The sequence below is a fragment of the Thunnus maccoyii genome, chromosome 9 (assembly GCF_910596095.1).
Source record: "Thunnus maccoyii chromosome 9, fThuMac1.1, whole genome shotgun sequence".
Taxonomy (NCBI): domain Eukaryota; kingdom Metazoa; phylum Chordata; class Actinopteri; order Scombriformes; family Scombridae; genus Thunnus; species Thunnus maccoyii.
The window spans coordinates 34,483,900-34,504,074 of NC_056541.1; the positions used below are offsets into that span (position 1 = coordinate 34,483,900).

Here is a 20,175-nt window from a genome sequence, read left to right on the forward strand (position 1 = left end):
AAACATTATATTTTCAGATTGTTCTGGAGCCCAACACCTGAGTCCACAGTGAGCAGTGTGAATGTGAATAAATCAGCCTTGAGCTATGTTTGTTTACTGGGCTTGTTGGCGCTCCAGTTGACCGAGTCATTTATATGCACTACACAGCTTTGTGTTTTACTTTGTGCTCTCAGATATCCCTTAACACTTCTTTATTTGTCGGAAGTTTTCTGTTGACTGATAAGACGCTGCATTTTTATAGTGGAATTATCTGAAGTCTCCTTTTGTTGGGCTGAATTTATCCTGCATTATTATTGCCTCAGCCACTGTAGCCTTCTCTTCCCTCTAAAGTGGTTTGAATCAGTAGATCAGAACACAAACCTCTTGTCTTTTGAGTTAATGTCTGTCGAACCAATCCTTGAACCCTCTGGCTGAACAAAAGAAATATTATAATTCCTGTTACTGCAGTAGCACCAGAATAGCATTTAAGCATAGAAAGTAGGACAGAAGAAGTTAAGTCTGAAGAGCTTGTTCAGGCTGAATTCAAAAGCTAAATATCAGTGTTTTGCACTGTTAAAACCAAAGGGAAATATAATTGTCTCTCTGTTGTACATCTGAAATGAAAGAACTGGAAAAAAAAGGTCTTAAATTTTGATGTGAAGCAGCTCTGTGCTCTGGATCACCTCTGTTGGCTGGGTTTGTGCAACTATCATGACTAAATGTTCAGCAAGCGCTGCTGCACCACCCCGCCACCGCTGCTGCACCACCCCGCCGCTGCTGCTTCCTGTGCTGCATTTACCGCCCAGCATCCACCTGTGGGCTCTGTTCTTTTTTATTGCAGGTTAGCATCGATCTCTCTCTGCTCTTGCTTTGGCTGGTTGAAATATTTATGTTCTCAGGGAGTGATCGAAACAGAGTCTGATGCCAAAGTGAAGTTTTTATTTATTCTCCATACAATGTTCCTTTTCAATTCATGGCTAAACTACTGAAGGGCACATTTTACCTCTTTCTAGTGTGTATTGAAGCAGTGCTCCAACAAAAGTAGGAGAGTCACACTTGGTGTTATATGTAGGTTCCCCAACACCAGAGACATAACATGCATTTGCTTCTAGTTAGCTGTTTGCTTACTTATTGTTTAATCTGTTGCAATTCCAAAAATGTTTATGTAATTACACTATAACTGTTCCATAACTCCTGGTTTTAGTTCAGTAATAAAATCCATTGGTGCTCCTCTGCGTCACGCTGTTCTGCCTTCCTCCTCCGTTATCCGTCTTTACCTCCATTACTGTTACGTTTGCAGTCAGATCAGAGGAAAAAACTAGGTTTATAAAGGTTTATAGTCTGCTGTGCTGTTTTCCTGTGTTGCTCTTTGTACAGTGATGCAGTAAAAACCAAAAAGTCTGATGCTTGAACTAACAACAGCTTTGAGCCTAAATCGATTAATCTGTAAGTCAATGGACAGAAAATTAATCTGCAACAATTTTCAGAATTGATGATTTGTTCAAGTCATTTTTTAAGCAAAAGGTTCTCGATAGTGAGGATTTGCTGTTTTTTCTGTTTTATATCTTTGAACATCTTTGGGTTTTGGAGTAAACGTAATATTTCTTTGAGTGAACAGAATTTGTAGAATATTTAACAGTTATAACAATGTCTTGGACACTATGAATTGGATTTTTACAAAACTGCAACTGTAGTGAAGTATCTTCATTGCTGCATTCTGGCATATTACACATGTCATTGCTTGGATGGCCTACTGTAGCTTCAGATTGTTGTTACATGCGTTTGGTTGGGTCCAATGGTTGTGGGTGACTGCAGGTTCAAAAGACAAATGGACCTGATTGAGAACAGGAAATAATATGTATATTAGCCAGACACTTTCTATAAACCTTTCTAGAACCTCTCTTGCTGGATCCAGCAGAAAATGATTTGGACACACACAGGTCACATGTTTTCCTCCAAGCGGATATTTTGGTGACCCATACATCTAACAATCTGTCAGTAGATCAGTTGTGAAACTTGGCTTCAGGTTTAAAGAACTTAGATACTATTTGTTTGGGTTGTTATACTTTTCTGTCTAACAGCACTGGTTGCAGTGATGATGTGGTGTTCAAACAGTGCTCGTTGCTATTTGCTCTCTTTGCCCCTTGTCAGTGACAGACACAGCCATTAAGCATACCATCTGTGGCCAATGGTTCAGAACAGAGGCAGCGCCATCCTGGCCAGAAGACGAGGTGACATGGCCATCAATCATATTGTCACCCAGCAAACTACTGGGACACTGTGGAACCTGCTCCCCACCCGACAGACACATTAGAACAAGACTAAAAGTCTATATGCTGTCGGTATAATGATTACCACATTCACTATCTTAGGTTAACATGTTAGCATGCTAACACTTGCTAATTTGCACTAAACACAAAGTATAGCTGAGGCTGATGGCAATGTCATTAATATTTGTTCTTAAACCAAAGTAATGGATAAACTGGAGTTGTGACCTGATGATGGTGCTAGAGGAGATCATCAAAGAGATGACTGTTTATCCTGTGGGGGGGGATGGAAATCTATCCAAACGTTGTTGAGACACTCTAAACACCAAAAATGTCAACCTTGTGGGGTTACTAGATGAAAAGTCTGAAGACTATGAATGTGTGTACCAAATGTAGTGCCAATCCGTCCAGCAGATGTTGAGATATTTCACAGGATAAGTGAAAACTTTGACTTGCTGGTGGTAATAAAGGAAAAGTTAGTGAAGGTCATTAGAACTCATAGTCTAGCCACAAGGACATCTGTTCCAAATTTCATGGCAATCCATTTATTATTTGTTCAGATATTTCAATACGGACCAAAGAGGTGGATTGTAGCATAGCCAAAAAGCATTTCTTAAACAGCGTACTTTATGGATCGCAGTAGCTGATATCAAGTTTTTTTTGTTGTTGTGAGATTCAGAAACGTCATATTTGACAGTTTAGTGCTATTATTCAGTGCTTTACTTGGATCATTTTTAGAGTGGAAATGTATGAAACAGCATTTAAAACATAATGGAGCACTAAACCTCCTCGTTAATATTCATAGATATGATGGAATACCAGATCTCTCACACACTCACTATTAATACTTATAAATAGGTGCACTTATACTACAATAGATTGATAAAAGAAGGATAGTGAGTCTGTCAATAAAGGAGTCTGTTGCTCCTGTCCAAACGACCCATATTCCAGTTGAATTAATAGAACTGCTAGCTCTGGGCTGAGCTTGTTTTATCCTCTGAAATAGTAATTTAAAGCACCTCTATTGTACAGGCACCCAGATCTGTCACAAATAGAAAATGTCAGGAAGATAAATCCAGGGCATCAGGAGGCCCGGGATATTGATTTCTACATAAGTAATGTCAGCGGACGGGCCGAGTTCCTGTGTTGATCCGACTGCCTCTCGGGACGCTCTGTTGTTCCAGCCTGCTGGCAGCTTCATACAGTCGCACAAACTCTGGCTTTCCAAGTCTTGTTTTCCTCATTCACCCCAAACACCCATGAAGGTGCTGCTGTTAAAAAAAAATCTCTGGTGAGAACATACTGCATCTGTTGTCATGGAGAACCTCCTAAACTTTACTTGTTGCTTTTTCCCCTTTGAACAGCTGATGGACATCCGGCCCAGAAGCAACCTCTAAGTGGCCCAGAGAGCTTGAATTAAATAGGCTATTTCAATAGCAATTTTGATATTTTAATTGTAATTATTTTATAAAAATGATTTGTTAATAGCAATGTTATTGTGCAGCCTAAATAGTTACAGCACTGTGGCCGTGGTCTAAAACTCTAAAACCAGTGTCACCACAGGATTTGAGTCAACCAGTGATGTGTGTCTCACATGCACAAGTGGGTCCACCATCTTGGACAGCAAGGTACGGCAACACCACTCGGACAAACCACACACACCCACCCGACTCAATTACGCCTCATCAATGCACATCCATTAAAAGTGCTTGTTTGTGCCACTGAAATGCTCAGATTGTTATTATGTCTGTTATTGTCTCGCTCAAGCTAGAAGAGTCGAGTTGTTGCAGGAAGACAACGGTGGAAACGTGAAGTGTTGTGTTGGAGTACAGAAAACATAGCTTAGTGTTATCTACAAGATTGTCATGGCTGAATGTTCAGCTGATTATTGAGCTGTTGAGACTTCTCCTTCAGCGGGACTTGGTTAGATACAATAATCAAACAGACCAGATCAAGCGAACGGTAAAGAAAAAAGTTTTAAGCACTTTTAGTTGATGAAGATGGAGATAGTGGTAGAGAGAGATAGAGTGTTATTGGTTACTGTTATGATTGTTATAATTCTGTGCATTGATAGGTCAGTTATGAGACCAAAAATATTTTTTTATTTCAAAAGTGAAACAATAAACAAAGTTTTTTTTACTACATTTAGTTGCATTTGTTAAAAATGTCTTGCTCATCTACATTTCCTAGTTTTAAAATTTGGCCCAATTGAATTTGTAATTGAATAACTCTGGTGTACATCATCCTTTTCATCCATAACCTCCGTTAAAAACCCTGTGATAAACATTTCAAAGTTGCACAGTCATCAATCTGAAATGATAGAGTTGATAAGCTGCTGTTCTCCTGCAGGCTGCATCCTCAGCTACTGGATTACACACATTACACATATCTATAATCTAACAAATAACCCCGCTGTGACCTCTTAAGGCTGATTTATGGTAGGTCGCACAACATTTTCAGTTTATGCTTCGGAGAAAGGTTTCAGTCGTCTCTACGGTAACCAGAGGACGTCCTCCAGCTGGCTCGTTGAGTTACATTATATCATCCCAATCAGGACTAATTAAACGTTACAAGTTATCTGAAGTTACAGACCAAAATATCAATAAGTACGTTCAGTGAAAACTACAGTCTCCATGGCGACATTAGTAACACTACTCGGTCACATTGCGCAACAAAATATGAAATTATGTAATTCCAATTCAGTTTCTTTATTTCCAGCTCAGGCGAGCTGAATGAATGTTAATCAGTCATTTGTATTTTTATGTAATCATGTATTTTAATATTCCCCCACATGGCTGATGGGGTTTCTTTGAGCACTAGTTCCACATTCTGGACGGTTTCCAGTTGTCTGGGCCGTAAGCACAATAGCTGCCATGAATGTCACTTCCTTTCACATCTGCAGCTTAATGCGGGGAAATATTGTCCCTGCACTGATTTACTGGTATGTGATTTGGAGAAAATTGAGCTAAAATTTTCATAAGACCATGACTCTCTTCCTTCACATTTAGCTCTGCTGACTCTAAATGTCTCAACCTGTTAACAGTAACCAAAAGTTATATGAGTGAATGAATCATAGCAGTAGCGTTTAAGGGGCTCCGTTATTTTTAAATTGCCACCTTCTGGTTCCCTGCAATTTCTCAAACTAGGAAATGAGCTGCCTCAGCATTCAGACTGTTTTACATTTTCATACATTTACATTTTGGGGATTTTGCTGACGTTCTTATGCAGTGCAGCAGAACATAAGCTCAGTTCTGAGATCCTCATAAAGCTGAAACCAATTTATGGACCCTGAGTTTGATTTTCTTTTGGTTTTATTTTGATGGAAAAGTAAATTAGTTTTAGTCACAAACCAAGTTTAAAGACATTTTAGTCAAGTTTTTGACAGTAAATTTTGTTCATTTCTAGTTTAAATGTCTTCTAAGCCTTTTGAGGCTGCAGTTGTTGCCATCTTTAATGTGTACATGGTTGCAGGTGTTGTTGGCATCTATTGGAGGGTTAGCGGATCTGGTGCAGATCACCTGTGAAGAGTAGCAGATTCAGTTCCCTCAAAAAAGGCCTTAAGAGGCATTAAAAAGTCTTAAATTTCATGTACAAAAGTCTTGGCAGTGATGTTAGTTGATAAAATTAATCAGTGGAATATTTTTGAATTGGATTACTTGCTGTCAGGTGATGTCATACACCTGTTAACTAAAAGTGGGACTGTTACAGCAGTGCATTGTGTTTTGTGGAGTTTCAGTCAGCACCATCAGAAACTTTGAAAGCACTGTCACTATACCGCTCGCTACAGTAGCTGGAGAGTTTGTCTCACAATGGACAAGTTGTTCACTGAAGTACAGATTCCTGCCAGGGTGCTGCTGCAGATGAGCAGCTGAAACATCTGGCAGTAACGTTTCTTTAATGTCCTTCTAGGAAGGTTTAGATGGTTGACAGTCTGTTAACGCTGCACTCATTCCTACTGATAGTAACAGAAAAGATAACGTAACATCTACAGCCCATGCTAACAGTATGTTAGCTGTTTTTGAAACGTCATTGTGCTAGCCTACATGATGTTGTAGTTTGTGCCAGCTGTTTTGTCTGTTTTTATGTTCGCCAACGTTACTGGCAGAGACATTAATGAAATGCATGCTGCTTATTCATGCAACAGGGCAAGAAGAGCTATTTTTGGGGGACAGAGGATATCTCAGAAATATACAATGTGTGTCTCTGCAGATGCATTTAGCTTGTTGAATAAGACTTTGCATTAAAACAGTAATTAATTTGTCAGTTTGCCCATCTTTTACTTTATTGTTTAGTTTTTATTTGTTTAAGTATTTAAGTCTCATTTTCATCATTAGAGAAGTCATCAACAGATCAGGACCACAGTGCTGCAGTAGTATTATTACTGCTGTCAGTGTTGAACCCTCAGACTACCAACAAGGACTACCGACCGGGTCCCTGGAGACCCCAAGAATAAACTACCACCATAGTTAAATGTTAACACATTATCAGTTATGTAAAAAATGTCATCTGAAAAAAAAACATATTATTATTATTTAAGGAAAATTACAATTAATTTGCATATTGTGTAAAACAAAATACTTTTCTATAATACAAATTGCAGCTTTTATCCCGAATACAATCTTTCCATAAAGCCTTCAAAATGACTGACAGGACCCCGATACATTGGTATCTTTAAAAAGCACCAATTAAAACAGAAACAGAAAACAATGATATGAAGTCATTAGGAACAAACAAAGTGATGAATGATGGAATGAGAGAATAAAGCACCTGTGAAACATTATAAAGAGTAAAGCTGTGGTCTGCAGGTGCAGCAGTCAGTAGGATTAAAGGTTAACAGCTTTTACACTTTCTCAACTTCACACAGACTAAAGGATAAAAAGGTTCAGCCTAACAGACTCATACATCTCCAGGATGGAGATGGGGTATTTTGTTGTTGTTGTTGTTGTTGTTTACTCTCCTGCACAGCTCGCAGTGAGTCCTCCTCAGAGACAGAGTGAAAATATGAGAAAATGTTTCGTTTTCTGACTCGTTCAGGCAACGTTTGTAGGCAGAGGAGAGAGGGAGAGAGGGAGCGGAAAGCCCAAAAGGGAAGAGCATTATAGGAAGAGATAACTGCATGGATTCAGAGCACTTTGATCCCCTCTCCTCAAAGATGCTGAATCTCCTCAGATTTATAACTCTGTTCACACTAAATAGGTCTACTTTGTACTGCATCTCTGTCTGCATACAAATACCATGCAAGGAGAGGATTTGGCTTTTAAACACAAGTCAGAGCTCTAAACTAGTGCAGGCGGTAAAATGACATGTTCTACTTCAGCTGAGGAGATGTGGTATTAGTGTGGCACATGGAAACATTTGATTTCAGCCTTTGAGGGAATGAAAGAAATGTATTTGCTCTACTGTAGATTTTAATGGATTTTTACTGTTCTTTCATTAAACCATTCTAGCCAATGATGAGCTTCGTTTTCATGTAAACAGCCTCCTAAAAGACAAAAGAGAATGTAAATTAGAATATGATGTAAATTGACAGCCGACCGAGCCAACACAGTATCTATACAGCGACCATAAAGCCGAGTAATCTGAGTGTTTAGCGCAGAGTGTTCTTTGTATTAAAAGCTAACCTAATTTACTTTTAACTCTTTGTGATGAAGCTCAAACAAAGCTGCTTTGTACTTTGTAAAAATGCATTTGCATTAATGTGGAAATACAGTACGGCTGTTTGTGTAAAGCTGCCTTTTGAATTGTAAGCTTTTCATCCAAGTAGGGTGGTATTTGGTGCATCTCCCTGGAGACAGTAAGTGATGTGAATATGAGTAATTATTGCCATGGAAAACGTCCTGTGAAGGAGAGGAGACCCGCTATCTGAAGCCATGAGAGTTTCTGTTCTACCTACCAGCAGATCATGTATTTGCTACAATAAAGTCTTCACATTTAAACAGCTCAGCAGCTACCAGCGTCCCATTCTGCAGAAATATGAATGAAACTTCTGTCCTACACTGGAGTCAGGCACATGCCTATAATATATTTATTTACATATAGAGAATGTGCAAAAGTTTCTTATCCATTATGCGATACCATCAGGGAGTTTATTCATGACATGACAGCTAGAGTCATAAACAACTAGAAGATGATGATGATGATGAAGAAGATGATGAGTCCTGCAACAGATGGTCTCTGATCTCAACATCATGGAGTCAGTCTGGGATGAACATGAAGAAGCACCTGAGATGTTCTAAATAATAAATCCACAGAAGAAGATTCTTCCTGCAGGATGGTTACAACAACCTGCCTGCAAGTCACCATGAAACACTTTGTGTTAAAGTGAACTGAGGAGAACTGCTGCTGGTTTAAAGGCAAAGCTGCTCACAGCAAATATTGATTTACTTTCTGCTGTTTACTCAATTTATATACAAGAATTTGCTTGCATAAAAAAATGAATTAGATGAAAGGTGGCAGTGGGTAAATTAAGATAAGGAAAAAAAACAAAACAGAAAACAGAAACAAAACTAATGTTCAGTGTTTCAGTCTTTTTATTTTCATCTTTACTGGTGTAATTGTATCAGTCCTGCAAGTGTCTGGCCAGTTACATCTAGAAATGAGATTTGAAGATCTGGAAAAGTATAAATGTCAGCCGCTATACTGCAAAGTATACTGTTTAAACTTGCTGTATAAACCAGGAGTCTTTAGAAAAGCTGCCAGTGTTTAAAGCACAGAGGCTCAGTTACCTTTAAATCCTTGTGCTGAGATTAAAAAATAACCCCACTATCTGCATGTATCATTGCATTGTTAGTGGCAGAGATGGCAGTCAGTCCATCTCAACAACTATTGGATGGATGGTTGTCATACTTGGTACAGGCATTCACGTTCCTACTGTCTGATGCCACCAGCAGGTTGAAACTTGTGGTGTTGAGTAAAATGCTTTAACAGCTGTTGGATGACTTTTCAGCCAGCGCCATCATCAGGTCAAAATTTCAATTTGTCCGAAACTATGCAGCAGTTTGCCGCTCTACACGGTGATTAGCATCACAACACACTGCAGTAGACTGTAGTCCTGTTTTTTTTATGTGTGTGCACATTATTAAGAGTCTTACTTTAACAGGATGGACCCAGAATTGATTCAGACAGAATTACTGTTTTGTCTGCAAAGACAATACCTGAAAGCATGAATGTTGAGGACATTCACAGTGGAGAGCAGAGCAGAAAATCTTCTAGCAGCCTTAATCCAAAAATATTCAGAGAAATATCAACAGTAAAATACTCACATTGCCCGATGTACCCTTCATAAAAATGTATCACTAAAACACCTATTGAAGAAATGCATGAGCACTCGACTGAAACTGAATTTCAAGAAATGCTGCATTTTAAGCCTCTGTGCTGGATCGCTTCATTCTTCCCTCCTTCTTACAATCTGAACCAACAGGCAGAACTCTTCACCCTCATCTGGTCAGACAGCAGTGAGGCCTATCAGGCCAATAAACCACTGCAGTGTTTGTGTTTGTGTGTCCTCTGACTAACCAGCTACAAGGCTGTCATTATGAAATGTGGCATGTGTACTGTCTCCTTGACTTGATGATGATAAATCAAGACCATCAGGCTAAGATGATTCATACCCTGATGTACTGATGATTCTCCCCAAAAAATGTTCTTAGACATCAATGTCAAAATAATTCTTGGCTGCAGGAGGAAGCGGCGGTCCTGTCGGCGTGGTTACCAGTGCTTAGTGCTATACATCCAAAGCTCATGAAATAATCTCTGTGCAGCAAAATAAGGCACATTTCTATCTTGCTGACTCTTAACCCTATAATATAGAAACGGGTGAGGGCTTTTTCACTCAGTTTAAGTGTCCTTTACGCAGCAGGTGCTGCACCGAGCCGACACCATCTGCCTCCTGGCGATGGCGACGAGCCCCGCCTTCTGAACTGAGCTGAACCCTCAATCAAAGCACAGAGGGGTGTTAAACAGTATGACTCTAATGATGCACTAAATGGGAGGAAAGGGTTTCATTCCTTTATGTGCCTGCTGGGTTATCGATGAGACCGAAGAGCCATCCTGCAATAACACAGCCTGTTATGAAGGAGGAGTCTGCCACCTCGTACTGAACAGAAAGACTTTAGGTAGAACTAGTGGGCTGCTAGACAAAAGGCGGTAAGAATATTAAATCAGAGTGTGATTACACGTGGCTGTATGGAGAGGTTGCACTGATGATGATAAATGATCTTTGCTCAGGTCTTGTAATCATGTCCCTTTAATTCCTTTGTTTTCCAAGAAAATGATTTGCCAGAGTTTCTCCTCTTTGCTTCTCGTTTCCTCTTCACTTGTGGGCATCTTTAACACAAGAGATTTGACCTGTAAACTTTCTACAATGTTTTCTTCACACTTCTTTTTAATAAAATAGATTCTAACCTAAACCTGAGAGCAGTCTGCTGTACTAGTGTGGTGTTCGGGGTGGATGGTTGGGTTACAGCAGAGACTTTGGTTTGTGTCTTTCATCCCACATGTGATTATGTTTAAGCTGCAAACTCTTTGGTTAAAGTTTCACTAATCAATATTCTTATATCAATAACAGATCAATGATTATGATTATGAAAGGTGTACCTGGTAGTGACAATTCTACACAGAAATATCACCAAACTCTGCAGTTCCCTCTGGCTCAGCAGAGGATTTTAGTGTCTTTCAGCTCATTGTTTTGACTCGCTCTCCCCGATCTCTTCAACCTCGTCTCCAGCTGCTCCAGACAGCTCAGAAAACCTGCTGCACACTACCGGTCCAGCATCAAAGCAGACAGAGAGAGTTAGTGACTAGCTGGTGAACTCAGATATTTGTCTGAGGAGTTAGTGGAAATAAAGATAGAAGAAAAAGATAGAGTCTGTACATATTCTACACAGAAACATACTGATATACTCGATACATAAACATTCTGCCTGTATCCCAACCCATATAAACATACAGACACACACAAAGTGAGTCTATATTTACACAATCATGTCAAAGAGGCAAAAGGGACAAAACTTCTGCTAAAGAAGCTCTTCTTCATTTTAAAGTCCTGTATTTACAACCAGATGTCAGTAGTGTGATCGTGTTCATCTGCTATTATGAGTGTAAGACGTGTGATGGTTCTGTTGTTTAGAGAGATCAGGGGGAGTGAGGGAGATGATGTTGGAGGCAGAACGTGTAATCCTGATGAGTTTGTCTTTGTTGGAGAAGAAACAAGGAGAACAGTACAACAGGATGGGTTGAATTACACTGTAGAGCAACAACAAGAGGTGGGGGCCAGCAGACAGTGTCAGATATGGATTGTTCAGATCCAGATGGAGCCAGCTGGATGTCTAAACATGTTCACCAACAACTTTATAAGGTGATAATATGTCAGTGTTGCATTTAAAGCCTGGGTGCTGCCCTCAGATGGCCAAAAATAAATAAATATGACTTTGGTTACATTTATTATAATGTTTTAATGTCTTGTGTCATTGTTGAGGTTTTCAGTATTTAACACAGATGATGACCTTTTACTGACCTTTACTGAGAGCTTTCAGTTGCCAAAACATCACCATGAAAACATTCATCATGCTTCAGTTCAGTCATGGAGGAATACTGTAGAAAAACAAATGTATTAAGTATGACCTTATTAGTGAACATTTTATATGTAATAACACAGTAATGTGAGGTTTGGTAAAACATGAGCAAAGACCTTTGAAAGTAAAGGGTTGCATGCATTGACACTGTTACATTTCAATATTAATTCCTTTTATCATTTGTCAGTTTTGATTTATTCTATAGTGACTGTTGGTGCCAGTTAACTGTTGAGCACATTTACATTGATGTTAAATGTCAGTGTTGGTTAATGTCCCGTTAGTTCTCACAGCTGTAAGAGAATTTGGGCTTTTTCAGGTGATTTTAATTTGCACTTCACTGCTTAAAATGTTTTGCTGGTGTGTGATGGGACTCCTGTGTATAAGCTAGGACACTTGAATCATAGTTGTTCTGTGACTGGAAATGACAAAGTCAGTACAGCAAACTCAGAGTTTCAAAGGAAGCGTTGAAGTGAAAAAAAAACACATACATAAACATACATAAACATACATAAACATACATAAACATACATAAACATGAACTGTAGTTTTTACATTTTGTTTTTTGTACAGATTTAACAAATTAAATAGAAAGTGTGAATGAATGAGTTTAAGAGGTGTTGTAGGCTAGTTATTTATGCTAAGCTAAGCTAACCGTCAGCTGGCTGTAGCTTCATGTTTATTGTACCGACATGAGAGAGAGCAAATAGGCATGTTTCCCAAAATGTTGAACTATTCCTTTAAAACTGTGACTAAATATTAATAACCAGCAGCAGCATCATAAACAGATGAAGAAATGTTTAAAGTCAAGTTGTTTTAGAATCAATGGTTCCTTTCCTTTTGTTCTCTGACTTCTTCATCTCCACAAACAGTGAATATTTCTTCTTCTTTGAGTTTTCAGCCTTTAAACTCTGCTCTCCACACTCTGTCATCTGTCTCTGTACTGGAAAGTAATTGCCTGAATGCTATTGTTGAAAATCAGAGTTTTGCTTTCAGGTTATGTTTCATATGCCAGAAGTGTCTAAACAGCTTTGATGGAGTGTTACACTATTAGCTCTTTCACTATTTAAAGCTTCTCACTGTAGTTTTATTTACTGACTGACAGCGAGCTGGTGGGTCACCTGGTGGTGTGCATGCTGTATGTGGGGCAGTTCTAATATACCATACTGTTAGAGGGTAGGCTGGATATAGAGTTACTATCTTGAGCTCTTGGATTTAGTTTAGAAGTGTACAGCAGATATACATCACTCCCTAGAAAAAGCTACTTTCCTTTGTGCAAGACATCAGATTCATAACAGCTGTAGGGCTGCTGTTCTCCCGCTGACCTCGTTGCAAAGGCAGCAACGGGATAAATGAAGTCCGGCAGTTTACATTGGCCTGTTAGTTAGAGGGGTCACCCTATAACCACAAAGTTACACATTCAAATCCTACATAATTTGCTGTGGATGAGAGCATCCGCCAAGTGCTGAATGCAGAACGTAATGTAAACTGTGCTGTGCCGATGGCTCAGCTGTGACTCACAGAGAACTTATAACAGAGAGCAAAACGCTGACATTTGAGGTTATATACGTTCTCTCTCCCCTATGTTGTTCACTGGATTTACCATTTGAAACATCGACTGGTGTAATGAGCTAAACGTTGACTTAGGGTGGGCCGAGCGCTCGAGTGATAACAGTGATTAAACTGATAGAACCGTTTTGCGTTGCGGAGCGCTCAGTTGCAACGTGGCGCTCGTTCAGGGGTTAATGCCGTCATCCATGCATGAAGGCACAAGTGGGCAGCAACGAGAAGAGCAGGCTCTTTATTCCGTTTGCCAAGTAGAATTTAGCTTTTCCTCTTCAGGCATTTAATGGAGATAACAGCTTGTTATTCAGAGGGCTGCACTATAGCAGGGCCGCCGCCGCCGCCACGTTGCTGCTGATCAGCACTCATTAAAGCCCTCACATTGTTCTCTGTCTACTGGCTGCAAATCTCCACTTTAAAAAGCCAACTTGTGTTTTTAGGCTGTGTTGACATACCATTAGTAGTCTGCATTCTGGTTGCTTTTTTTAAAAAATATTGCTAGCATCAGTTTCTTTTTAAAAATTATGATGTCTTAAGGCAGCATGCGCTTTTATTCCTGTTATCTTTAAGCAGCGTTTTCCTGCACAGGAAATAGAAAAGCCACCACCTTGTTAGAATTTCATATTGTTTCAGCCAAAACTTGATGATGTCGGCAATAATAATATAAAATGATTGTACAATTATTAAAAAATAATATTTGCAGATTTTTTCCTCTCACTAGAAGTATGTGGACACACAAACAGTACACTTGTATTTGATTATTGACCATGTAAGCATCAATCTGCAGCTAGAACACCCTCCACTGCACCCTCCCCTGGCTGTACGGATTTGCTCCTATTCAGTGGTTGGCTACTGGTGTCGGCCCGTGTCACAGTCGGCGTTCCAGTTCATCCCAAAGATGCTGGATGGGGTTGAGGTCAGGGCTCCGTGCAGGCCAGTCAAATTATTCCACTAACTGAGAAAGCCATTTCCTTATGATGGCCTTCAGTTTAAGCACTGATGCATCGACATGTTCAGTCTCATTTTGATTTGAAAAATAAAATTCTGCTTATAGGATTTTGGTTATTCTGGATTTCATTAGACTCTCCAGGTGATCCTGTTTTACTGGCATTTTAAAGAATATTTTTAACAACACACTGTGAAACAAAGAGCTTGCTTTGTGGGTGGCATTTGTGTAACAGATGATGTGGTGCATCACTGACTTTTTTCAATTACAATAGAAATAGATTATCAAAGCTGATGCTTCTTGTCGGCAGAAGATCAGGATGTTACCATTTATTTTCCATTAAAACAGTAAAGGTTCAGGTTCAGTAGCTCACTGAGGCACCTGTGCCTGTGAGTTAAAACCTTGTTCAGCTCTGCAGGGCCTCAGTTTTGTATTTTGTTGTTGTGTTTCCTTCAGAGGCCTCCCCCAGTCCTGTAAAGAGCTCCCCAGAAACGTCTCCCATGACCTCCCCACGACAGCGCCGTGACTCAGACCGCTACTGCCAGCTATGCAACGCCTGGTTCAACAACCCCGGCATGGCTCAGCAACATTACGATGGCAAAAAGCACAAGAAGAACGCCGCCAGAGCAGACCTGCTAGAGCAGCTGGGCAAGACCCTGGACATGGGCGAAATGAAAGGTATGGACGCACAGCTGAGGTGACTCATTACATTTCACCATGTTACTGGGATTTAGTAGAATTCATGCACGAGTCCTTCTCCAAGTCTGACTGTTATGTTTAAATCATTTCCATTGCATGCATTTTAATTTTTATTCATATACGAACAACCTTATGGAGCTGATTTTTGACCAACCTCTCTGAACCTCATGGCCTCAGTGGCTGTCAGACTCAAACTAACAGAACAGTCATTTCAAGGTGTTAAGTAACGATACACAGTCCTGCTGACCGTAGGGCTTCTCATCCACTGTATAATGTACTTAAATGGACAGGAGAGTGACCTAGTGGGAGAAGAAATCATCCCTTAATAGAGTGATCTTCATGGTTCAAGCTCCTTGTCAGCAGACACGCTGAAGCTGAAGTGGCCTCGAGGAAGATACTGACACCCTGCAGGCTGCAGGGGAGCCGTTCAGTGACTGACCCTGACCTCTGACCTGCCTGATAGGGAGGTGAGGGAGGATTTCCCTCATGGGGATCAATGAAGTTTTGCGTTACTATTTGTTATTGCACACCATTAAAAGTTAACCACGCAACTGATTATTTTCTTTGGAACCAAAGATTTTACATCTATACTTTGTATTTAATGCTGATTATCAAATGTAAGCATGCTAACACGCTAAACGAAGATTTTTAGGGCACATCATCCATCTAATTACCTCACTAATTGTTATATATATATATGAGTATATGGAGCAACTGTTAGTATTTTCTCTTCCACACAGTTTTACTTGGATATTGAAGTTGTATTTCTTGCTTTTGCTTTTTTTTGTCTTTGGTTTTTGTCGACATCTTTATGGATGAGGGACTGTGTAGTCAGATACGGTAGCCAATAATGTAACATGTGTAATATTGATCAGTTGTAAAGAGCAGCATTCATTTGGAAACATTGCAGCTTTTTGTAAGTTGTCCACTGCTGAACTGGCTCTCAGCCCTCGCGACTGGAGCTGTCAGCTGGAGTCCTTTTGGAGTCCACCAGTGTGTCACAAGCTGTTAATTTTATGGAGGAGGAGGAGAGAACGCTCTTGCTTATGGTCTCCCAGTCACAATATGTCCATAACAATTACACAATATTATTCCAGCCGGTGGAGGGCTGGCTGCCAGAAGAGCAGAAGGAGCCCAGAGGTGCCCCAGAGGGCGTTGGCACGTGACTGCACCGCATGGGTGAAACAAGTCCTCACAGCTGATTGGACACAGACTCCTAACTCCAGGCCTGATTGGTTCTTTATGTCTATAGGTGCATTGTGGCTGGTTGAGGGCAAATCCAGTGTCTGATGTCAACTCGGCTTCATCATGTTAACTTTTGATGTCTTTATGAAATACAGTTTGGTCTGTTTTGGTTCATGGTCACATGTCATGAACACTTTTCAGCATACAGGTTATATTTATGCACCAAAGTGTCGTCTCCACCGCTCCACTCGGAGGCTATGGTCTGTAATGTAAAACCGTCTTTATCTGTGGCTTCATCTCCTTTGCACAGCGCCTGGTTTTGCACCGTGTTAAGAGACTGATTCGCCAACATCAACACAGTCATTGGATAGGCTGAAAATGTCAGCGTGTTAGCTGAACTGTTCAGCACTTGGTCTAATGAGAGTTTCTCTCCAGCAATTATCAATTAGTAATGAAGTGGCAAATCATCCTATCAGGCAAAACCACCACTGAGAGCCTGTGGATAGGAGAATGGGAGCGCAGCAGGCATAGCCGGGTATCCATGAGGGGAGGCAGAGGATGCTGCTGCTGGCAGATGCTTCCTTCACAGCTTCTACTTGAAGCACTTTTCGATATTTCCTCTTTCATCTCTCAGCCCAAGCTCCTTTTGCTGCTTTCTTCTCCTCTCTGGCCCATCTGACGCTGCCGTTCCCTTTAGCTGACCACCAGCAACATCCTCTTGCACTTCTCAACTTGCTGAGAAAATGTGCAGTCTGACTCTGAAGATTGCCATGTGATGAAATATTCAACAGCTCCCACAAAGAAGAAGGTGGGAGGTGCCGTCATCCTGGGGTCTGCATATTGTTTGGTGCACAGCCACGAAAAGTTGATGGTAAAGAAATGAGAGGGGGGGGTGGAGGGGGGTAGAGGGAGAGTATCCGCAGAGGAGGAAGGCCATTAGCTCTCCTCTGCTCCTGTGTTTGAAGTGTAGAAAGGACCCTCCAGGGGTCAGCTGTACCTGCTGCCCACCTAGCTCTTAGCTCGGACCGTAATGAAAAACACACCCGCTCTTTTTAAAAGGAGGTCTGTAAATGTTTTATAGCTGTCTGTAGATACAGAAAGGGTACAGAGTTATGTAGGTACAAGAAAATATAGCTTTGCTTTACAGCTACCAGAAAAATGGATGTGACTGTACACCTGCGCTCTTTCAAATGGCTCCAAATCATTTTGGCATAACGAGTCTGCAAAGGGTCCAGTAGTCAGTTCTTACTGCTCACTCTGTTCAAAGTGTATCGTAGATATTGTCGAGATGAAATGTTTCATTTACTGTAACAGTGAGGACTGTGATGTTTGCAGAAATGTAAATGAGGTGGAAAATTAATTTGCAGGAGATAGTCCATTAAGACACTAACGCAGACAGATTGTGTAAGCACTTTTCTCTGGTTACTGCCGCTGGTTACTGTTCTCTCAAAGTTCATTTTGTTATTTTTTTCTGAGATGAAGACAAATATGGGCAATTTTACTCCATAATCAGATAAAGTCACTCGTTCCTAACTGTGAACGCAGTTATTTGTAACTTTTAGCTCAGACAGTTTTTCGACACATGGATAGATTTACCTGTTAGCTGGAAGCTCCAACCCTCCCTGCACTGTGTTTACTCTGCCACCCCCAAGTTCCCACCATGGCATCCATGGCACCGTCAGTATATGCCCAGAAACCAGTGCTTATGCTGGAATGATACTACGCCAGGCCTTCTGTGTGTAATTTAATCTGTGATAGATTGATTAAACTGTATTTAGGATAATGGTTTATGTAACCACACAATAAACTATAACGTTGAAGGTTTGACACAAGATCAAATAATAATGCATCAGCTGCCTTAGTTGATGGTACAAATTTAAATAATAATAATCAACCAAATTACCAAAAATCAGTTAACACAAACTGAATCTGGGGATTTTGGGCCCCTGCAGATCCGAGATCTTACAAAAGGGTCAAAACACAAGATTTGAACTTGCTGTCGCTCCCAAATTGATTGACGGCATTTTACAGGGACGAAGACTTGGCAACAACCAATTCTTCAATCAACCAAACTTATTAAAGCTCTCTGATGGTGTTACTGGTTTGTTCACACTGGCTGCTGGTAACCATGGCAGGAATAAAGGCCCCATACTGTTCAGTTATCAGAAGTAAATGAATTATATATTGGCTGTGAGAATGTGTTGAGTATTTCCTGCATAGTTAAAGAGAAATATTTTAGTGGAGTATCACTTTCAACCGGAGTCTTTCTCTGGCAGAGGCCCGGCTAATGATGGCACATGGTTCCATAGATCACTTCAATTATCTAAACCTTGAGGAATACAAAGAGATGATTGCTACTTAATTCTCTTAATTGCACAGGAATATAATGGAGCGCCTATAAGAGGCTGAAACATCAGACACACAGAGCTTTTATCTCCCTTCATTCTGTCTCCATGCGGCAGCTAAAAGAAATCTGCTCTGCTTCAGTGGTGGAAGCGTCTGAGTAACAAACTTCTCTGAGGTTTTCTCACAGTGACGAGCAGACACTGCAAAGCCAGACGGCAGGCTGGTCAGATCAGCTGTCAACAAGCCACCAGGTCATGTTTATCTTGTCTTGACTTGTTGGACATTAAAAACTAAATGTTGATCTTTGAATAAAGCAGAAAAGCTCACGATAAACTCGGCATAAACAACATTTTACACACTGATGTTTTATTTCATGAGATGCCATTTGGTGAACACTGAATCTTTAAATATACCTGCATGCTGTCATTTCCCTTGTTTTATTAATTAGTTTTACTATGTACTAAAGCTAATGTGATTTCCAACATCAGCAGACACAAGAATCATTCACTAGTCATGTAATTTCTTGCCAGAGAGGAAAATATTAAACATAAAATAATGCAACGTAGGCAAGAGTGTGATTGTTATTAGCCATTACAACTACTATTGCTGTAATACAGCATTAATATGCTCTTTCAATAATATCAATATATTATTGAAGGAAGATGTGTAGCAAGGAGAGGATGAGACAGACGAGACTGACTGGAGGAAGCTGATGTGTGAAGGTTTTGACGGAAGTTGAACCATTTTTCTGTCTTACAGCTCGTATGTGTCGGTGCACAGGTCAGTTTATTTGACACGAGTCTGTTTGTTCTCTACAGGATAACAAGAAATCACAATCGGCACTAACAGATGCTTCTTGTGTTGGATGTGAGGGAACGGTCAGCATCTCTTTATTCTTACTGCTGCATCCGTTTCTATACAGCTGACTTCAGTGATTGTTAAATGTGTGAATGATGATGAGAATCAAAACGATGAAACTCTTGAAATACAGAGGATGATGTATGCTGTATATTTATATTATCAGGATTGGTCATGTGTGTTTTCACTATGATACATTCAAATTTGAGATGAATGTTGAGGTTAAGGTCAAATAGAAAAGCTCTTCTGAAGTAGATTACTTCTGGATGGATGGATGGATGGACTAAAGGACGACAGAAACACGACTCCAGATGAATGATAATGTTGATCTGTAACTGCCGGATGTGGAAATATAAGTTAAATATGCAGCATCAACTTACAAGTAGATGTTGTGTTGTTGTTGATGTTCTCAACTCGTTACTTGGTTATTGCAGGTTTACTGATAATATCTAAATGTTATTTTTCTCACCAACATAGCGATTATAGCATTATGACTTTTCTGTGTATAAAACTTCAGACCTGTATTTGTGGTTGACATAGTTTTAAACATCTGTGTAAACCTTCCAGTTTCCTATAAGAACACTGACCAGATCTCACATTACTGGTCGACATAACATCACTCAGTATTCAGACGTTATCCTGCCGCTCCTGGCATCAAAGGTGCCATTATATTCATCAGGCATAGTTTCCTATTTAATAATGACAAACTGATGGTAAGTCTGGTCTGTAACACAGACACTCATCAACCTGCTGGCTGCACGTC

At 40.1% G+C, this 20,175-nt stretch overlaps 1 protein-coding gene across 5 annotated transcripts in view; it reads left to right on the plus strand.

The window, feature by feature from the left end:
* Nucleotides 1–20,175, plus strand: part of zmat4a (zinc finger, matrin-type 4a) — a 128,406-nt gene that overhangs the window by 79,972 nt on the left and 28,259 nt on the right. For 4 of the 5 annotated variants that reach the window (XM_042422166.1, XM_042422167.1, XM_042422169.1 and 1 more), the window contains one exon: nucleotides 14,781–15,002. In XM_042422166.1, coding sequence (XP_042278100.1) covers nucleotides 14,781–15,002 — 222 coding nt within the window. Of the gene's footprint in view, nucleotides 1–14,780; nucleotides 15,003–15,313; nucleotides 15,491–20,175 lie in introns of all 5 variants that reach the window. The other variant, XR_006098220.1, reaches the window with a different exon arrangement.